Source organism: Pyrgilauda ruficollis, unplaced genomic scaffold (genome assembly GCF_017590135.1).
Source record: "Pyrgilauda ruficollis isolate IOZ18807 unplaced genomic scaffold, ASM1759013v1 scaffold8, whole genome shotgun sequence".
NCBI classification, from domain to species: domain Eukaryota; kingdom Metazoa; phylum Chordata; class Aves; order Passeriformes; family Passeridae; genus Pyrgilauda; species Pyrgilauda ruficollis.
This window is the reverse complement of record NW_024529932.1, coordinates 4,725,890-4,746,651: the sequence shown is the minus strand read 5'-3', so window position 1 is coordinate 4,746,651 and position 20,762 is coordinate 4,725,890. Positions and strand designations below refer to the sequence as shown.

Here is a 20,762-nt window from a genome sequence, read left to right as displayed (position 1 = left end):
TCTCTGACATCATGGGGTGCCCTTAGGGAGGAAGTTCCAGAAAAGAAACAAAAACCTGGCTGCCTGGCCCTGGCCGCGCTGCGCCTGCAGCCGCCCAGACCGCTCCCACAGAGCCCGAACATCGCGAACACAGCGAGCCAGGGAGTGCATTTGTTTTTCATTAAAGCAGCTAAACGCGATTTCAATCTATATTCAAATGACTGCAATCCAGAGGGAGAGACTATTTGGATGGGAGTTGGGAGTTCCTTGTATTACAACACTGTTCGGAGTATCGGTTTATCTTTGTCATACTATACCAGTTAAAATTCCAGAAGAAGTAAACAATTAAGGTATTTTTTGCACAATTTCTCTTGCTTCACAAGCAAATGCTGTACCATTTTTTAGGGCACAAGCAGCACAAGTGTTAAGGCAGCAGCAGACTGCTCCCAGGAAAACAGGGAGGAGGGAAATATTTTCTCACTGAAACTACAAACTTAATTCAGTTGTGAAATAGGGAATGAAGCAGGAAAGCATTCAAACCATCCATCTTTCTCTGGGTCTGACCCAGCCAGAGCACAACCTCATTCATTCACCATGGCCAGCATTCACCCCACCCTTGCATCTGTGTCCTCCCACAGTGAAGATGGATCAGGCCATGCACTGGAAGCAAAGGCAGGAATTGCTCCCATCAGGAGAGTGCAAAGCCTGCTGCAACCTATGTCTGTACACAGTGCTATGCCTACAGTCTGGAAAGCCCCAAAAACTTAATGGCTTCATCTTTACCTGAAAACTGTTGCTCAGCTGAGCCTGTCCTGTAACTGGGGACTGCCTCCTCCAGGGATACGTTCACAAAACCCTGGAGGCATTTCTGCACACAGCAACTTCTCAACACCCACTAAAATCACATGGCTTTCCCCAGTGCTGCCTCAAACACAAGGCCAAACATCACCCTGAAATATTAATGCTGTCTTCCTGCAAAAATCCTATTAGTGCTGCACTCCACAGGAGACTGACAGAAATCATCTTCTGAATCTCTCACAGATCCCTATTATTTCTTGCTGCAAGGACTCTAGTTGGATAGCACAGTAAAAACAAGCTACTACATAAGATCTTCACACACAGCATTTTTCTTGGCATAAACCATTAAAATAAAGCAAGCTGGCAAACAAAAGTGACACTGATGACACTGAAGTGCTGATGATCCTGGGACTTGCAAGTGAAAATTTCACACTTTTAATCAGCCACATCACAAGATCTTTGCCACGTCAAACCCTGCCCATCAGGGAAAAACAGTTCAACTGCCAAAAGAAAACCAGATCAAACCCCACACAGCTCTTTTACAAGACACTTTGAAAAAACAACCTCTGAAAAACAACTCGAAACTCTTTCAGTCTGATTTTTGCAAAAAGGAACAGACTGTGTGCTTCTGCCCAATGACTAACCTAATGCCACCGTGGGATGCTGCTCGGATGGAGGGGGGCCTGCCCTCCCTCCTTTGCATGGGCACATCTGGCAAACTGAACCACCATAAAAGTGCTCATTTGGGGTGAGGTGGTGGTGGCTTCATTTCCTTGTAGATCAGCCAGGGACAGGAGGAGGCACAGGCTGTCCTTTGTAGTGGCAGTCCACAGTGACCTTGTCCAAATGCACGCTGAGCTGGCTTAGCCACTGAGCAGGGCACTCTGAAAAGGCTGTGGGTAGCACTTACTAAAATACTAAAAGCTAGTTTATCCACCTCAAGAAAATTCAGTTCTAGAAACACCCTGGTATCAAAGAACCCTCCATCCTGAGGCAGACCACAGGTCACCCCCAACCACTTCTCCGACAGCAGCCAGTAGCAGATGCCCAGGGAGGAACATAAAAATAGATGAGGCGTGTGATGGCATTTTTCTTATGTACTTTTCTAAATTCCAGTTATCTTCCAGATCAGTCAGATCCCTCTTGGGGCAGAAATTACATCTTTGTGTTCAATGAACTGGATTTTTCAAACCACTTTCTGATTTTTTTAAACTGTTGAGATGTGAAATACAATGTGTAGCAATTAGTTTTATAGTTTAATTTTACAGACTGTGAAAACTATCTTTTATTTTGAGCTTGCTCTCTGGTGATTTCATTTGGTGCCCTTTAGTTCTTAAATTATTGGAAACAATAACTATTATCTGTTCATTTTTCCTATGCCAAACAGACTTTTATTCTCCTATTGTCCTTTTTTCCATGTTCCAGAGCCCAAGCCACATTAATCACTCCTTCCAGAGACACACACTGAGTCGATTTTCTTGTCCTTCTGCTTTTCTCTACATTGTCCCCTGTAAAAATGACTTTTGGGATGGAAAGGAATGGGGAGATGGCCCCCACACACACCAGTGGCACAATTGGGCCTTCTGTTTTGTTCTCTATTCATTTCCTACAAACTCCTGCCCTTTTATTTACTGTTTTGACTGTTACTATGCACTGCACTGACTCTGTAAATGTCTGTTAAGATTGCAAGATCTTTTCCTGAATGGCAATATCCAGCTCAAAGTCCATCCTTCTGGAAGCACATCAGGCTCTTTTCCTCCTCCACATGCATTACCTGGGCTTTACCAACACCCGACGCCAGTGCAGTGCCTCATGTCTCACTTTTACTGCCGTGAATAATTCAGCACACCAGCAAGAATTACCATTTCATTTTATACTTCCCTTCCCACATCATTCGTGCAGACACTGAACATCTGATTCCACTCATGAGATCTCTCTTTAATACCAGCGACTCTCCTGAGTCATCCCCGAGCTGTGCTCCACACAGGCCAAATTCTAGTCCCACCCAAAAATATGCAAAAAAAAGGGGTTAGTTTTTCAAATGCTTATAAAAATTACTCTGCAGTGACAAATAGACAACCTGTTTAATGTAATTTAAAACTTGTAACCCTTCAAGCACAACAGTAGCAATGTAAGTCTCAAGGGCAGTTTCCTGTGTGTTGTCTGATTCTTACTCTCTTTCCTACATGTGATGATTTACTGCCTTGTAACATCTATTTTTCTGAAAATTTACATCTCCACTTTTATCTGCCATTACTATAAGAAGAAAGCAAGTAATGTATTAGGCTTTAGCAAGTAACTAAAATAAGATACCACTGGTTTTCAATGCTTGAGTTTAGAATGACTTTCTATAATAAAGGGCTTTTGTGCTATCAAATTTCACTGTGCATGAGCAAACAAAAAACTCTCACATGTTCAAAGACAAGGAAGTGCCTTGTGATTTAAGAGAAAAAAGAAAAGAGATCAGAATTTGTGACACTAGTCACTTTAGTATTTTCTTCTGGAGCTACCAAACAGATTTTTGCAAGTGCTTTCAAACTGTGAAGTCCATGATATTCCACACTTTCCTTCAGAGTTTTGATTTCAGAAACTTTTCCTGCTCCACTTCTATGTTTATTGTAAGGTATCATAAAAGTCACACGTAATATAATCAAGGTTGCTTTGGCTTCATTGTTCTGAAAAGTGGCCAGAATCTTGGTTTGTGTATTTGTCATTCCTGATGCTTAAGTTTAGGAGACCAGTTATTCAAAACCTAAATACCTGGAGAGATATTGCTTTTATGCTGTTGTCTAGGTAACTAATACTATTTCATGTGGTTTCCAAACATCAATTGGAAAGGATAACTAAAAATAGAAAAAATAATTCCTGCCCTGTGATAATAAAAGAGCCTCTTTTTTTCACCAACTACATTATAGAAGACCTGTTATTCTGTGAGTGGTCCTTCTGGAATCAGGGACTGAGACACCACATAATCTCAGCAAGACTCACAGCATTCAGTGTCTAATTTACCTCAGTGCCTGATCTGGATCATTAAGTGTACTAAGAAGCATACAGCAGAACACACTCCAGACATACGTTTTAAAGCAGTTCCCAATATTTTACTACAATAGAAATTCAAGGAAAATACAAATGGAGTATATATAATTGCCCTGGTTAGAGAGAAGAGGGGGTGGAGTTTTTAGCACTGTTTGTTCCATACCACCCACATTATCATTGGGGGCATGGTTTTGGCAAGAGCAGCCAGGCACTGGAAACCAGAGTTTGCCATCTTGCTGGATCTCTCCAGGGAGAAGGTATTGGGATCAGCCAAGTGGACCCAGGCCCTTTCTGCCACTGTCAGTCCCTTTCCCATCCCTTCAGGTCATGGCCCCAAGACACGGTGCTGAAGAACAGCGACAATGAGTCTGAGACGCCACTCCAAAGGAACAAAAAGCAGCAGAGAGGAAGCGGCACAGAGCCAAGCCCAGCTGAGCAACACAAAGCCCAAGCTCCAGAAGAGCCCAACTGGAGCAGCACCAGAGATGGAAGCAGCTGAGTGGGACTGAGCCAAGCTGGGGGGAGCAGCATCAGTGCCAGAGGCAGCTGTGCAGAATTGAACCAGCAAAGCAGAGCAGGATCTGAGGCGGCACTGCGGCACAATGCGATGATCGCGCTTCCAAGGAGTTTGCTTGCCCTGCTCCTTTCGTTGTTTTCCAACTGGGGTGAGGGAGAACATTAAGTAGCAGAAGCTCTCCTTGACATACTGCCTTTGTGTCCCAAATACCACGTGGCCCAGATGCAGGAACAGTAATTATATTGCCTTTGTGTGGAGACCACAGCAGGCACTGTCTTTAGGAAGACCTGGAGTTTTTTTCATGGTGGTAAATGCCATTTTTTGTGGGTAGGACACCTTTTTGCATACTTTTTGCTATTAAAACTGCTGTTGTCATTGCAATTTTAGTAAATTGTTATCTTGTAATTTCTCCTTATTGTTCCTCCATTACTGAAAGGGGCCAGGGGAAAGGGAGTGGCTTATTTGGAGTTTAGTTTCCTAAACCAGCTGTCTAAACCAGCACAATAATGTATCTCAGAATCACAGAATATTCTGAGTTGGAAGGGACCTGCTAAGATCATCAAGTCCAACCCTTAAGTGAATGGCCCATATGGGGATCAAACCCACAGCCTAGGCATTATCAACACCATGCTCCAACCAACTGAGCTCATCTCAGTGGATAAGTCCCTCTTACTGCCATAGTTAGAAATTCTCAAGTCTGCTTCTTGAAGAGCACCTCCTGAAAAAAGACTGTCATGTTCTATTCAAAACAGGAGAATTCAGTTTTAACACATTCTTACATGAACTAATTTGCAGTTAAAGCATTTTTGGTAGAATTTGGATATCATTGCAGCTAAAACTTAGCTAAGAGCCATAGAAGCCAAGTACTGACTTGTAAGCATACACCTAATTTTAATAAACATTGAAAATGCTATTTGTTAAGTTTCCTGCTTCAGTCATGGGAAACCTTGATCAAGAAGGTTCAGGGTGAAGGTTCCCAACAGTGCTTTGTTCACTATTAACAGTGAAAGATACAAAGTGAGAATTTTGCTTTTATTTCCAAATCTTGCCACTGTCTGAAGGAACACAAATGGTGTTCACCCAGGTTCTTCTGGACCCACCTGTGAAGAAATGTTCCAGTATATCTAGACTAGTTAATAGACTACTTCCATTAACTCCAGATAGCATTGCATGCTAAGAGTAAACAATTACAGCAAAATTACACAGGACACATCAGTGAGCCTGTTAAAGTGCAGTGCTTCCAAAAAAGGCAATTTTTACCAAGAACTTGTCCCTCATGTACCAGAGTTCTGGTTGGACTACACTCACCAGCAAGCCACTTACTTTTTTAAGGCTTGCCTATCTAAGTAAAGCTGAATGCATGGCAAACAAAAAATTAAAAATACATGTGTGATGTGGCTAGGGTTCAGGTATGAACTCAAGCATATTAGAACTTACTTCCTTCATAATCTATTGACTTTAGGCAAGTATATTACTAAGAGAGTGGAGAATACAGGCATGTAAGTGGTACAGAACAGTAAACCATAGTAATGTCAAAGAGTAGACGTGAAAAAACAGTTTTACATGAGAACAGCAACTACTAGTAAGAAACTCACAAACAAAGCAACTTAGCTAGGTATTACTTTGTCACTGAGCTGGTTTGCACTCTTTTGTCCTCCATACTATATCCTAATTCTTGCTTAGCCTGGAGTGTGGCTTTCTGATTTACAAAGTCTAAAATACTCATCTTACCATTAGATGTTCTCATCTGCCGCCTCCGTCCCACCCGGTCCAGACCGATGGGGGTACTTTGTGAGAAGGTCAGTGGCCGGAACCTGGCTGAAACAGCCTTGTACGGGGGCACCTTGTGTGCTGGAACGGGTGGCCGTGCCACAGGCTACCGAGGAAACAGGAAAATCCAGTATTAGTAAAGCTACAGGCAAGTCCAACTGGGCAAAGCTCAGGTATGAAGTAAGGTTTCTCCAGACAGTCCAGGTAATTACATGGGCAGTAAAATCCCCTATGTTGAGTGGCATTGCTTAAACACTGCGTACCATGTCCACCAGCATCACAGAACAAGTTTTATTACATTACAGTTCTTTGTTACATTGAAAACTCCCTAGCCTTCTGTTGTGGTCAGACATGCTCTGTAATTTTCATCTTGTAATATGCTTTTTTGAAGACAATCAGAAGGCGGGAGCACCTCTCCTATGAAGACTGGGCTGAGAGAGCTGGGGCTGTTCAGCCTGGAGAAGACAAGGCTCCAGGGAGACCTCACTGTGGCCTTTCAGTACCCAAGGGGGTCTACAATAAAGCTGGAAGGGGATTTTTTATAATGGCATGTAGTGAGAGGATAACGGAGAATAGCTTTCAACTGAAGGAAGGTCAATTTAGATTCATTAAAAGGCTTTCTAGGGTGAGGATGGTAAAACACTAGAACAGGTTTTCTGCAGAGGTGGTGGATTTCTGCTTTCATCAGTTAAATGTATTGCTTGTCAGTAAAATAAGCCAATAATAATTGTCTAAATGATGCTCTGTTTTGAGTTCCCAGGGGTCTCCTAAGAAAGAAGTAATACTAAGTTTATTATTACCGTTATCTCAAAGCCATTTTCTTTGGATAAATCATTCATTTCTTAAATTAGGATTGGAAAACCTACTCCTGTTTTATTTGCAAATTGAGTCTGATTTTACGTTGTCCCTGAACAACGCCACATTAGCCAGGCTGAATGATCTTGCATAAGCATTCAACATTAAACAGCCAGGCTTCAGCACATGAACTTCAGAGAAACTCGCCTTTAGATCTTCTCTTATTGTTCAGTTGTTACTGTTCTTCTATCAAGTAATCTGAAACATCAGGGATGGTTTTTAATGAACTATCTCTTGACACTCTGTTACGAAACCCATGACAGTATTGTTTGAAAATGTTTTCTCACACCTAAGCTGTCAGACCAAAACAAAATACAGTGAAGAGGAATTAGCTTTGTACTTTCCAAATATTCCCAAGGGTTTTCAAAGCTTAAAAAAAAAATCACCAGTGTGAAGAGCAGTCTTTGACAGCCCCACATAAAATACTTCTAGCGCATATATGCCTGCTTGATGAGTCCTTTTTCACATTTCAGCTAAAAGTTTACTTTTATTATGACTGCCAAAAACCTCAATGTGTACACAATATGATTCAGCTACAACCTTAGCTTTAAACCTCATTTCCTAAGTGCCTTATCAGTAAACCAGGATCCTTCACCACAAAAAGTCTGATTTGTTGTACCAAATAGCTAATGAAAGTGATGGCAACTAGTGCATGCAAGTAACTGGCTGAGTAAGCAAAAAAAGCTATTCATTTCTGGGCATTTAGGGGGTGTTTTCAGGTGTGTTTTCACATGTGCTATGAGGGGTGTTTTGGGATGTTTTTAGGGTGTTTCAGAGGTGTTTTCAAGGTGTTTCTGGGGGAGTTTTCAGGGTGTTCTGGGGCTGTTTCAGGGATGTTTCTAGAGTGTTTTTTGGTGCTTCTGCGGGTGTTTTCAGGGGTATTTAGGGTGTGTTTTCAGGGGTGTTTTGGGGATGTTTTTGGGGCATTTTTGGGATGGTTTTGGGGGTAGTTTAAGGGGTAGTTTTGGGGGTGGTTTTGGGGACGGTTTCAGGATGATTTTAGCATGATTTTGGGGTGTTTTGGGGTGTTTTTAGGGTGTTTCAGGGATGTTTCTGGAGTGTTTTGGGGTGTTTCTGGGGGTGTTTTCAGGTGTGTTTTGCGGATGTTTTTGGGAGTGGCTTTGGGGGTGTTTTCAAGGGTATTTATGGGGTGTTTCTGGAGTGTTTTAGAGGGTGTTTGTCAGGTGTTTTTAGCATGATTTTGGGGGTGTTTCGGGGATGGTTTTAGGGGTGTTTTGGTGTATTTTTGGGGTATTTTTAGGGATGTTTTCAGGCCTTTCTTATAAGGCTTCAGTTCAAATCCTTTCCCCAGACAGACATGGATGTGTGGCAGTCCTGGGAAATTGGCCTGGGAAGGCCATAATATGGTTTAATAAGGTTAGGAATGCTTCATTGTTTTGGTCTTGACCACAGTGATCCAGCAATGTGGTTAACTTAACTCCAACCAAGCTCTTATGGCAGCACTGGAGCATGGAAAGAGTCAACTCAAACAACTGCCTTGATGCATGTTCCTTCACTATTAAACTGATGTGAACAAGATTAGAAAAGAGAGCAATCTGGTTTCAGCACTAAATGAAGGGCCTGGAGAGTGTTTAATCCCTTACATAGTACAGCAAGTTCCCCATACTTACTGTCTCTTGAAATCCATCTATTATTCTTGAGTAAGATGGCCTAGAATTTACAACAATAATTTTCCTCTTTTTTTTCCCTTCCAAGGTGAGAGATAGAATTAAGTTTAAAATTATGTTTCAGGGATGAAACATAATGATTTGAAACATATGATTTGAAACAAAGGCGTTTGCCTAGGTAAAAGGTTCATAGGCTTCAGCTGGAGTTTTGCATTAAGATGCATTTTTTCATCAGGGACTTATAAAGAAAAAATATGTAATACACAGTAACAGTGTTCATGTTACAAAATGTTTTTCACAGGAAACTGAAAATTCTACCATTGTTTCAGGACTTTACTATCAGTAAACTTCCCAGCCGGAGATGAAGTGGCTTGAGAAACACTAACAGGACTCAAATTTCATTAATAACCAACAAAATAAAATATTTTGAGGATGCAAATACTAATTCTTTTTTCTCTTGCTTTATCAACTTGATAATTGCTTTAGGCAGAAGTCCTCCAGCTTTCAGAGTAAGTAAGACACACCTGATGAGTGCAGCCTTAGAAAAGATTAAGCTCTGCAACCAAATGCAAGATGGGCCACGACCACCAACACAACAGTAAGTTCCTCTACACACTGTACTTGCTCAGCACTATCTCCTGGGAGAAAGGAGCAATTTTTACCTTTCAGAAGTTTTTAATTTCTCACTCTTTTACTTAAGTCAACCGAGATGGCAAATATAGGTACTACTCAAGTACACACTGCTTGCTTGTAGCTTTCCTACCTTTGTTTCATCTGATCAATTTAGTGGTACACGGACAGACATTGTATTCATATTGTCAGTTTTCTTAAAGTCTTAATTTCATTAATTTCTCAATTTATTACCAGTTTTCTCAAGCACTGTCTTAATTACTTTTAAGTATCTTTGCTATGCCAAAACCAAGATTTTGAACACCACTATTAAAGCCACAGTTTTTGAACAGGCTTGCTTTTGGATAATTTGAAATGACCAATAAATAATGTGTTATAATTCTGTTTGATTGTACCATCCTGTTCCTCAGCCCCTCTATAAGGAGACTAAACACACATCTGTCTTACACACAAATAAGCCTTATAGACCAACATAAGACATAATGACCATGCCAAGAAAGAAATCAGATTAATTTACAATACAGAAAAGATTATCCCAAAGTCAGTATCAGTTTTGTTCCATGCTGTATTTTTAGCAAGAAGACAAAGTAATTAGTGACCAGGAAAGCAGTATTCTAAGTACACGATGTCAGCTTGACAAAAGGGAAGGAAGAGAAGGAAGCATCCATTCTATTTTCTAGGCTGAAGATAGAGACAAGGAAGTGAAAGGATCTTTTGCAGTTTGCAGAGCACATCTGTTTATCTTACTTGTGTCAGCAGATTTTCTCTCTCTTCTACTTGATCGTCTCCATAGAAATTGACCCCACCTATTACGGAGATGGGTCTTCTTTTTCTCCCTCTGTGGTAGCCTACAGTATTGCTTTGGATCACAGACCCAACGGATGCCAGTCCCGGCCGATTTTCTCCATCTGCGCAGTCTGTGTTCTGAGACTCCACTGCAACTGCATCTTCTGGTATAGAGAAACTTCGGATCGACATTTGGCCATAGTCTGAGAGTGGTCTGGGCCGGGATCTTTTTCCAGAGCCCCATTTCCTGGGTGTGACCTTTTGTGAGTCTGCCTTTTCTTCATCCTGGGATGTGGACCTCTTCCAGTGGTCATCAGAAACAACCTTTTTAAATGTGAACAAGTCAAATAAGCCACAGAATTTTCTGACAGTTAATAATTTGTGAGTTTGTCATATGGCAGATCAACTTATCATGTCTAAAACAGAAGGAGTTACCATAAATACAACAAATGCAATTGACAATTCAGGAAGAGATAACTCTGCAAAGCAGAGACATCATGGTGCTTGTGGTGAGTAAGGTAAACACCCAACAATCAGTACCTCTTTGGCAAACCAGACTAATAACACTAAAAACTCACCTATTATCCCAGCAGTACAGGTAGGTCCTATCACAAACACTGAACTCATGGAATAGTATCTTAGAAAGATAGCTCTGTGCTCACAGGACTTTTTTCTGTGCACAAGTTGGATATTACAGGCAACACCAGTAAAAATAACTCAACTGTGGTTTTGGACTTTTTACCAAGGCTTGTAGCAACAGGACATGGGGCAGCAATTTTTAACTGAAAGAAGGTGGGTTTAGATTGCATATTGCATATTTAGATTGCATATTTCTTGACCTTGAGGTGGTGAGGCACCAGAACAAGTTGCCCAGAGAAGCTGTGCATGCTTCAACCCTGGTATTGTCCAAGGTCAGGCTGGATGGGGCTCTGGGCAACCTGATCTAGTGAAAGGTGTCCCTGTCCATGGCTCGAACTGGATGATCTTTTAAGGTCCCCTCCAAGCCAACCCATTCTATGGTATTTCTCTGTTTCATCTCTGTTCAGTGATGAAAACAAACAGCAAGGCTGCATTTTGACCACTTACAGATCCATGTACCTGTAAGATGATACCAGACTGGGCAGTCACATTCCCTCCTACCACTCACTCCCACAATGCCACTCAGTCAGATCTAGAGATTCTGCAGCCAGGAGTGGATTAGGCGAGCGAGCTTGTCCAGTTTGGAAGGGAGAAGCTCACTTCCCATATGCTCTGGGAGGTTCAAGCCATGCAGATTATATTGGAGATATAGCACAAACAGAGGAAAAAATGATGGGCTTAGATAGGAAGCTTGGAAAATGAGCACATTTTTCCTATCTAACAGCACACCTGGCTCACACAGGCGAATGCCTTCATGTATCACAACTGCAGTGGTATTGCAAGTTTGGAAAAAAAATAACCTCAGCTGAAATACTTGGTAGAGGGAACATTTTTAGCACTTCAATGCATTTGAAGTAACACTGCTGTAATTTTTTTTCTAGCAAAACCCATGCAATTTTTCAGGAAAAAAATCTGCAGACAAAAATTTATGTTCACTTTTCCCTCAAATTTCTGATTTCTTGGTGTTTCTTGGCTTTTCCCAGCTCCTTCATAAAAACGGAAAAGAGCAAAAGCTAGTAAGTATTCCAAAAAAGAAAACCATAATTTTGTCTCTCTCTAACTATATTTCGTTCAGATGAAGGCATTCCAGATATTGCATAACCAAAGCAAACAGGCAGCCCAGAAGCAGCCTTTTGCAACGATGTCTGTGCCAGAGGATTTATCATCTTCTGTCACTTCTTGTCCACCTGTCATTTTCAGCCATCCACTACAAATCCAATGAGTCTTTTTTAAGCCTCATGATACAGTGGGCAGATGTTGCTTTTTGTTTGAAAGACAGCTTAATTCCATGGTATGAAAGCACTTCAGCCAGTAAGCCGAGTTACTAAACAGTCAATATTTTAACATGATTGCTGCAATTATGGAAAAAAATCAACATCACACATTGCTCTACGTTCAATTATTTCACTTACAGTATGAAATTTATTCTAACTGGAGCAGTTCAAAAACTTTTGGTTTCTATAGCATGACATCTGTCACTCAAGCAAGAACTTCAGGTTCTCTACAGATTTGTGTTCAGGATCAGTTTTAAGAGTACATTTAATGAAGCAGAGAGTCACTGCCCAGCTGGTGCATTAACACAGCTTCAGCAAAGCTGTCCCTTAAGCACAGCCCCTCCAAGTCTGAGCAGCAAAGTCACAGGTTAAATAAGGTTCTTACCTCAGAATCAGACACAGGTAAAGGGTCTCCACATATGCAGTGACTGAGAAAGGAGCTCATGAGAGTCATTTTATGCTTTTGTTTCGCAAAGTCTCGTCCATAAGAGCTACAAATGTGAGCACACTCTCTGCATAACCAGTCAGGCAAAGTTCATACCATGATCCTGTACTTTTAGACTGAGGGAAGGACACGTCACACGTCATCTCATAATCTGCTGCTTACACCCTTATCTTGAGCAATAACATTTGCAGAGGACTACTTGCATTCTGCAGGACTCCACCTTCCGTAGTGATCCAAATGACAGCCAGATTAATCTCTGCTGTACAACAAATAATGCTGAAGGATGTGTGCTTTTAGTCTTACATCTATAAACTGTACTGAATAATACCAAAAGAGAAAACATAATCCTGTCTCTGCAAAAACCAGGGGAAACCGGACTGATAAACTCACATTCCTCTAAGTGGCCTGCTCAAGCAGGATGTGATCAAGTGACCACTTACTAGCAGGAATAAAAATATCCAGTACACAACTCATGGGCTCCAGTACTGCAGTCACTTAAGCATAAGTGTGATTCTTGGCATCAAGGAAAAAATTCTGAGGAAACAATTGTACTCCACCTGTGAGTGGCTTTATACTGGTGCACCACTGCTGACCTCAAATTACCTTCTCCTAATGAATCTTTTACAAGTGAAAGCAGGTTGATGTTGTGCAATTATTACTGGGAACATCTACAGATGTCTAGAGATACACATGGCACTTTACATAGGATGAAAATCAAAATCTCATGCACTGGCTCATGCATTTTAAGTGCGGGTCAAAAATTTCAAGGCAATCTGAGATTTCTGAGAATTTAAGGTCTAAGATTAATCCACATTGGATTTTCTGAAATTCATACCTGCTAGTCTAGCAATAGCACAAGATCACCAATACTAGCAATTGAGATTATTAATCTTGCCTTTTAGGCTGTATCCTCAGTTAGGTTTCTTCTGAGACCCCAAATGCAAACAACTCTGCTTATTTGTGCTGATGCAAATGAATTCATTTTATGTGGATAACGAAATTCGTACAACAGCAAACTAGTAAAATCATTATATTTCAACTGCTTTCTTTATTCCTGACAGCACTGTATCTACAAACACAACCACTTAAAATGAACATTTACTTCAATCCAGGTTACACTTGTATTTGCTATTGTCCCCTTTCAATATGTCACTCTTAGCTGCAGATTCCTGCATTTAAATTTCAGTTCTGCAATGGAGCTGTCTGTACACTAACAAGATAATGAAGCTGTCATCAGAGCCAGGAGAAATCTCGGATGAAATTTTGTGGCCTAAACATAAGCACCCAGGGCCATTCCAAATGTCCAAAGGACTCTAAGATATCTCCATGTGCCATGCATCATGCAAGTATGGCACAGGACTTATGGGAGGCTCGGGCCATCCAGAAGCAGCCCCTGGGGACAAAGCAGTGCAGGGTCTTTTATGTTCCAGGAATCAAGTTGAGCCCCTAAACAAGAGCATCAGCCAAGCCCACTGAGTGACCAGCCAGGCAGCACTACAGGCAGGAACCAGGTGTCAAGCTGGATTGCAGGCAATTTAGATGGAGCTACAACCATGTTCCCCAGTGCTGTGGACAACCCTGCTTGGCCCCTACCTCCCGCTCCAGAAATGTGCAGCCTTCACAAGGTGTTTTCCAGCTGTGTGCAGCTGTCCTTGATAGCTGCCCCTCACTTCACTTGACAGCTATTTTTAGTTGGGCTCACTCCAGGTGTGCTGTTCATGCTGTGTTTCCCAGGACCCCCTGGCCACACCCAACAGGCTACAGAGGGAGCTCTCCCAGGCTGCTCCCAGGTAAACAATGACACCACAGAGTTTGTGCCCAGCCAGACCAAACCCCTCCCGTGCCTGCGCCCAGACTGATTTCCCAATCCAGCTACAGCAACTACAAGGACTCGATCATGATCTCACTCAGCTCAACCTGGCACTGGTTCAACCCTGTTCCATTTAATGGCACATGACTGCTATTGGCATTCCCTGTACTCATTAATAACCAAGGTAAGCAACATCAGCATCAGGTGTTTAATCACTGAAATCTTAGCTTAGTCTTTAGAGCCTGGTTCTCCAACTATTACTCAGACAGACCACTGTGTACTTTTGATAAATTCAGCACTCCGAACTGATTTCAGAGAAAGTACTGCCCAATGAGCACAAGATCTGAATTGTACAGTACTGATAAAAAGTTGCTTATGTACTTATTTTTACCAGTGATATGGCAAAGAAATTGCCAGTACCTGAAATTGCATGCCAGGACTTTTGCTGGTGCAGTTACACCAACAATGAATAACCCTTCATCCTCTATACCTGACCCCATTCTCTGCAGCAGAGAAAGCCCAAACTACAAGTCTGACCCAACAGAAACTTCTGCTGGTCAGCTTCCTGCTGTTTGGACACTTTTGAGGGCTGACACCATGACAGCAAAGGAAAAAGAAAGCTCTGAGTGATTTTTTTTTTGTCAATCTGTTTAGTCAATAAACTCCCTAATTAAAATCCCCAGTTTATAAAGGTCTTGATGACTGTGTACATTGCTAAGGCTCCCTGACCACTAATCTGCATTTCAACCCCTACTGTTACCTATTCGGATTTTCAAAATTTAACCTTTAAGTTCCAAATGCAATGATGTTCCATAACATGCACATACAGACAACTACAAAGGTGTAAGGGGACACTTCTGTCCTGAAAAGTTTTCCCTACCTGGTAATCTTCTGGGAAGCCACAAGTAGGTGCCTCTTGGACAAGGATACCCAGCATTCCTCTTCCCCATGGAAAAGAGCATCCTGACTATGCTTCTGCTTTTTCCTTCCCCCCTCCCCCCCGCTTTTTGTTTGGGGGGGGGGCGGGGTGGTGTTTGTTTTCCTTCACTACACAATAAGTCACAATACTTCTGGTTCTGTTATCTCCGTATATTTGAGCTGCCTGGCTGAAATGTAATTTTGCTAACTACTTTTTCTAACCTTTTTCTAACCCAGAGAAAACAGATAGTCAAAATCTAATAATATCTTAACAAAAATGCAGATTAATTGCCAAATGCAATTTATTGAAAGGTGTGATAAATTAAACAGATGATGATTCTTAATGAGAATAAGTTATGAAGAAAACCTGAACAGGCTGAGAAGTTTCAGAACACAATTACTACATCTTCTCAGTGAAAAGTTTTGATAGGTAATCAGTCATGCTCTTCTGCAAATGACAAGGCTTGAAACTATCAAAACACTTGTGCTAGGTGATGTATCTTTGTATTTTGATCAAGAAAATACATTTCTGCATATATTTAGGGGTCTATATAAAAATGTACAAATTTCTTTCACTACAAATGACAGCTATATAACATATTATAATTGGTGACTATTAAACAGCTATTACTTCTGTATAAGACAGTAACTGCCAAATCTTAGGAACTCAGCAGTAATATTAGAAGTGGCTTTTCAGTTTATACAAGCCACCAAACATAAAAAGGGCCAAGGGATTGTGACCTAGCAGCTATAAATTATTTTACCACCTTGACCTAACAGAGTAAAAGTCTGGACATGTCTCCACCTAGGTACATGATAAAAAGTAACTGCTGCACTTTTTCTTGTTGATAAATAGCCGTTGGGAGAGCATTAATTGAAGTTCATTTATCACCAACACTAAATGAGGTTAAAAGCTTGTTTTATGTTTCATGGACATGGTCAATAACTTGGTTTTTTTGCAAACTGTTGCGACAGATACAGAGATTATGAAACTCTGGATAAATAAAGCATTCCAGAGCAAATTTCTTTCTTTCTTTCTAGATTTTATAAAAAGATTCTAAATTATTAAGACAGCCCAGAGATTCCCTATTGATCCAACAGTAACAATTTCCAACAGTGACACCACAGCAATATCTACTGTGGAAATGACTGCTTTACTGCAGAAGAAAGCACACTTTCAGTAATTGCATCTTCAATCACAAACAAATAAGAATTGTTAAACCAGTCCAATTCAAGAAAAAGTCCATCTATTCCTCTGTAATTAAACGCAAATTGCACTACATTTTTTCTTTACATCCCTCTGCCGCCTCTGCCACTAACATATTGTCTTTTTAATTAGCCTTTGAGAACCCCACATAAATGCATTGATTATCTATCCCTAGAATACCAAGGGCAATTCGACCAGTGGTATGCAAGACAGAAAAATACAATGTATGAAACAACTGCAAAAAAAACCTGCTTAAATTACACTTATATACACAAGCAAAGCAGAAGCAATCAATGCAATACAATCATGGCCAACATTTACAGAAGTTTTAGCTGCTTGGAGGATAACCTCCCTTTTCTTTTCCCCTTCCTCCCCCCAAAAAAAAATTGTGTGGAGCCACAGTTGAAAAATTCACAAAGCACTGCTTCTGAGGGGACTCCCTAAAGGAATAGCACTGCATGACACCAGTATAAGCTCACAGAATAGATGCAGGAAATACTATGCATTTTAGTAAAGAAACATGATATTACTGTGCCCTGTGACATAGCAAAAGCAACCCCCATTAGCAACACAAACTGGTGTGGTGAAACACTAATTTTAGAAGTTTCAAAAATTGGTAAAAACTTTATATAATTTTCCGCTTGGGATCAGTGGAAACAAAAGCAATTGTGGTGTTCTAACTAACAAATACACCTATAAAACCACATTAAGAGATCAGGCCATATAGATACAAAGAAAATTTAGCCATCTATTTTCTAAACCCTTTTAATGCAGGTTTGCTTCATTTAACCTGATCCTTGAAAGCCTGCTTATCGCAATCAATGAAAGCATAAAGCTTTCCCTCTCAGCAATATGCCTCACCAAGATTAGCGAGTTCACCTTGGTAATATCCATGTTTCACAGATAAGGAACAGATACAAAGCACTTAAGTCACGTAGAAGCATAGGGCAGGACTGGAAATGACAAGCGGATCTCATGATTCTCAAATCTGTTCCTCAGCCTCAAGGATTTCCTTCGTCCTCTTCTCTAATTAATTTCTAAATCTAAATCAACTAATACATTTCCAAATGGCAGAGGGGAGGAGTTTGCAGGGAAATGTACTTCCTTTGCAGAAATAATCTTATCACTCATATAAAAATGCAAATTTGCTAAAACCTGAAAACTGTTTCCTCTAGTTTTCTGGTGACTTGCTACTTGGGGATGGCTGGATGATGCTCTTATACTGTCCCTTCTTTACTTCAGAATCTGAACTCGAACTGCAAACATGCAGTGTATAGTGAAGGGATATTCATATTCTCTGCTTCTTTTGATGTATAGATATTAATAAATCCTAAATAAATCCCTAAGTATCTTCTGAGTTGACTGAGAACACCCCAGAACAAGTAACAGGTTTATGAGGGACTTTTTTTTCTTTTTTCAGGCTATCTTTGTAACACCCACTGGCAGATCTCAAAAGCCAGATGATAACCACAGGCTGGAAGTGGAACTTCATGTTAAGCAAAACATAAAAAGCCATCAGCCTCTGCCTCTCTTCAGAGTCTGTCCAAAATGAGGTCCTCTAGTTCCTCACTCTCGCCTCATGACCCTGCCCAAGCCGTGCCCTGAGCAAGTCCCAGCAGCAGTCACAAACCCCAGCCTGCGAGGGGTGGAGCTGCCTTGGGCAACTCTGCCAACTCTTACTTCCCAGAGAATGGGATGGGGGCAAGGCTGCTGCGCTCGCTTTCCCCCCAGCACTCGGCTGGTCTCCCAGCCTGCCACAGCATCCTGGCACCACGGCAGCCTCCAGATGTCAGACTGGGAAAATGCAGGTGCCTCAGGGGAAACTGCAGCTGCCTCTGCTCCCTTTGGAAATCTCAGCCACCTAGCATTGAGATGGATTCTCAGTGCCACAAACTCAACACTGCACTTGATGTAAGAAATCAAATCACATAGGCACAGTGCCGTTCCAGTTTCTGGGGTACTATTTATTACTCCTGATCCCAGGGTGAGCAACACCTGGGTATTACCGAGGTGCGACTGGACAGCTACGGCAGAGTCAAATATGAGATGCTCTGGAAAGGCAGAGGTGCACAAATGCAATGAAGAAAGAGTGCAGCATGCCCTAGGCTAGCTGCAGTGAAGTCCATCTGAGCTCTCCCTGTCACCATCCGAAACATTTCTGAGGGGATGACAGTAACTCCTATATTATCCTACAGTTTTCAGGAATGGGCAATTTTATTAATAACTGCAGAGTTACTTGGTCTAAAATTCAACCCAATCCAGAATTCAGATTACTGTCACGACTGCCTTGTTCTTCTTCTTCCTAGTAGCAGATATACCAACAAATGATTATGGGCTGCACCAAATGGATGACAGTTCTGCTGCTGAGAGTTGCAAGTATTTTTGCTGCAATAGGAAGGTATTCCTGTCATTTGAGGGCTCCCTGCTGCATTGTTGCAGCAATGGATTCTGCAATCTAGGTTTGCAGCAATGAGCAATGGTTTCTAGTCTAGGTCTGGGCAAATGCATCTGGAAGTCACTCTCTGAATGACTGTGGGGACACTGTGTGAATACATTCTGACTTGTGCAGAGCAGCTCAGAGTTTAGAGCAAATCCAATGTTGTTTGGTCTAACTGAAACCTCAGTTTTCTGTAAGATGCTGTTCAGAGCCTGTGTCACAGTTCTGATGCTCTGTCCCCAGGCCCTGTAGTCAGCAAGACCAAAGTGCCACTGGAGCTGTGAGCCCTCCCTCCAAATTACCAGCCCCTTAGGAGTAAACCCAGTTTAAGAAATTCATCCCACTACTTCACCTAATTATCCTTCACAGTTTATAATATTTACAGTTATACACATTAGGTTGATTAAGCTACACTCTAAATTGCATGTGGATGAACCAGAGGTGAATAAATCCAAAAGCAAGAGTTCAGAGAGCTGAAAGCAGCTAGCTCCCAGAAGGTGTGCTCATGCCCAGCCACACAGCACTCAGGAACTTGAGGCATGTACTACAGATGATCACCCTCAGATCCTGGCTGCTGCTTGCTCCTTGCAGGCATTGAACATGACCACATCCAGCTACTATCCTTTGGTCCTTCACTACGAGGCCACTTTTTGAAGCTAAAAATAGTGAGGACAAACAGAAAGGACGTATCTGAGTCCTCTGTATCCCACCCCTAAAGGTCTTCTGCCTCTTCATCTTTATAAGCTGTCTTCCAAGTTAAGTGCTGTGTGCTCAATATTCAGAGCCCAGAGACCTGTCCAGGACAAACCAGCTCAACTCTGCCAACAGCTGAGCACTGGGCACTTTATCATGTGGACTAGCTGGGACCAGTGACTTTTGTATGGCATGAGCATAAATGAGTTGACAGACAGGTCTTAGAACATTTAAAATATTGTCTGCAAATAAACTGTGACTCAATCATAATTACAGCAGAGTTACCCCTTCACTGTAATTTATCATGTACTTATGGTCACGCAGATAAAGTACTCAAGTAATAAAAAGTCTGGTGTACTGTGAAGCCAGATGCCAGCAAGGCAACCTAAATACCAGATGATCTAAGAGTCAGTGAAGGCCTAGGTGAAATGTCAAGTAACTTGATTTTACTTTTTTGTAACAAATGCAGAACAGTGTTTTGTTCAGGCAGCCTTAGTGGCTGACACACGCCAGTCCAAAACAGACCAAGTTTTCATTATTGCAGTGAAATGGGGCTCTTCCTTCATTAAAGCAATCACTATGTGAAACTCTCCAAACAAGTACAAACTTGTACTTAATCACCTTTTCATGCTATTTAAAATCAACATATTGAATATAAATGACAGTAGCATGAAGGAGACAGTGGCAAAGCTTGGGATGTCACATGTGAGCTTTGGTGACTCACACCTCTGTAGCTTCAGAAGTGCTGAGGCACGGATCCAGGCTGCACTTAATTAGCTGTTCCCTGGGAAACAACCTCTGTCAGGACCAAAAACCAAGAAATCTCCCCTGCTCCAGTCCAAATCTCGCATTTTGGTGAAACCAAAAGAGTGACGTGACAGCATCTCAGGACTCAATCACATAAAGGAAAAACACAAAAAAAACCCCAAAACAAACAAACAAACACACAAAAAAAAAAACCCCAAACCATCTATTCTGATGAACAAATAGATGACCTTGCAAGAATACTGCAAAATCAGCTTTACAGGGGTGCGGAAACACAAGGCAGAAATATTTGGTTTCCATATTTGGGAAAATAGAGAGATGGTCCAAATTCCACAGATTTCACTTGCTGACTAATCTACTAGATGAGTGAGTAAGGAAATAAACTATACTTGCTGCAGCGACAGCAGCCAGTCCTGAAAAGAGAACCTATTTGAGCGTGACTGGTTAGGACCTTCTAAGCTTTGTACTGCAATATGTCTTCTAAGTTTAGTGGCTGTACAGGAATACATACTGGGTTATACATGAAATCTGGAGAGAAAGGCCGATCCATGAAGCATGGAAACAGTGCAGAGTTG

At 41.5% G+C, this 20,762-nt stretch overlaps 1 protein-coding gene across 3 annotated transcripts in view; it reads right to left on the bottom strand.

Annotated features, from left to right (window-relative positions):
- The window catches only part of SPATA13 (spermatogenesis associated 13), a 73,495-nt gene that overhangs the window by 20,441 nt on the left and 32,292 nt on the right, over positions 1-20,762 (bottom strand). For all 3 annotated transcript variants that reach the window (XM_041487399.1, XM_041487400.1, XM_041487398.1), the window contains exons 3-4: positions 9,961-10,323; positions 6,062-6,206 (exon numbers count right to left, since the gene is read on the bottom strand). In XM_041487399.1, coding sequence (XP_041343333.1) covers positions 6,062-6,206; positions 9,961-10,323 — 508 coding nt within the window. The remainder of the gene's footprint in view (positions 1-6,061; positions 6,207-9,960; positions 10,324-20,762) is intronic.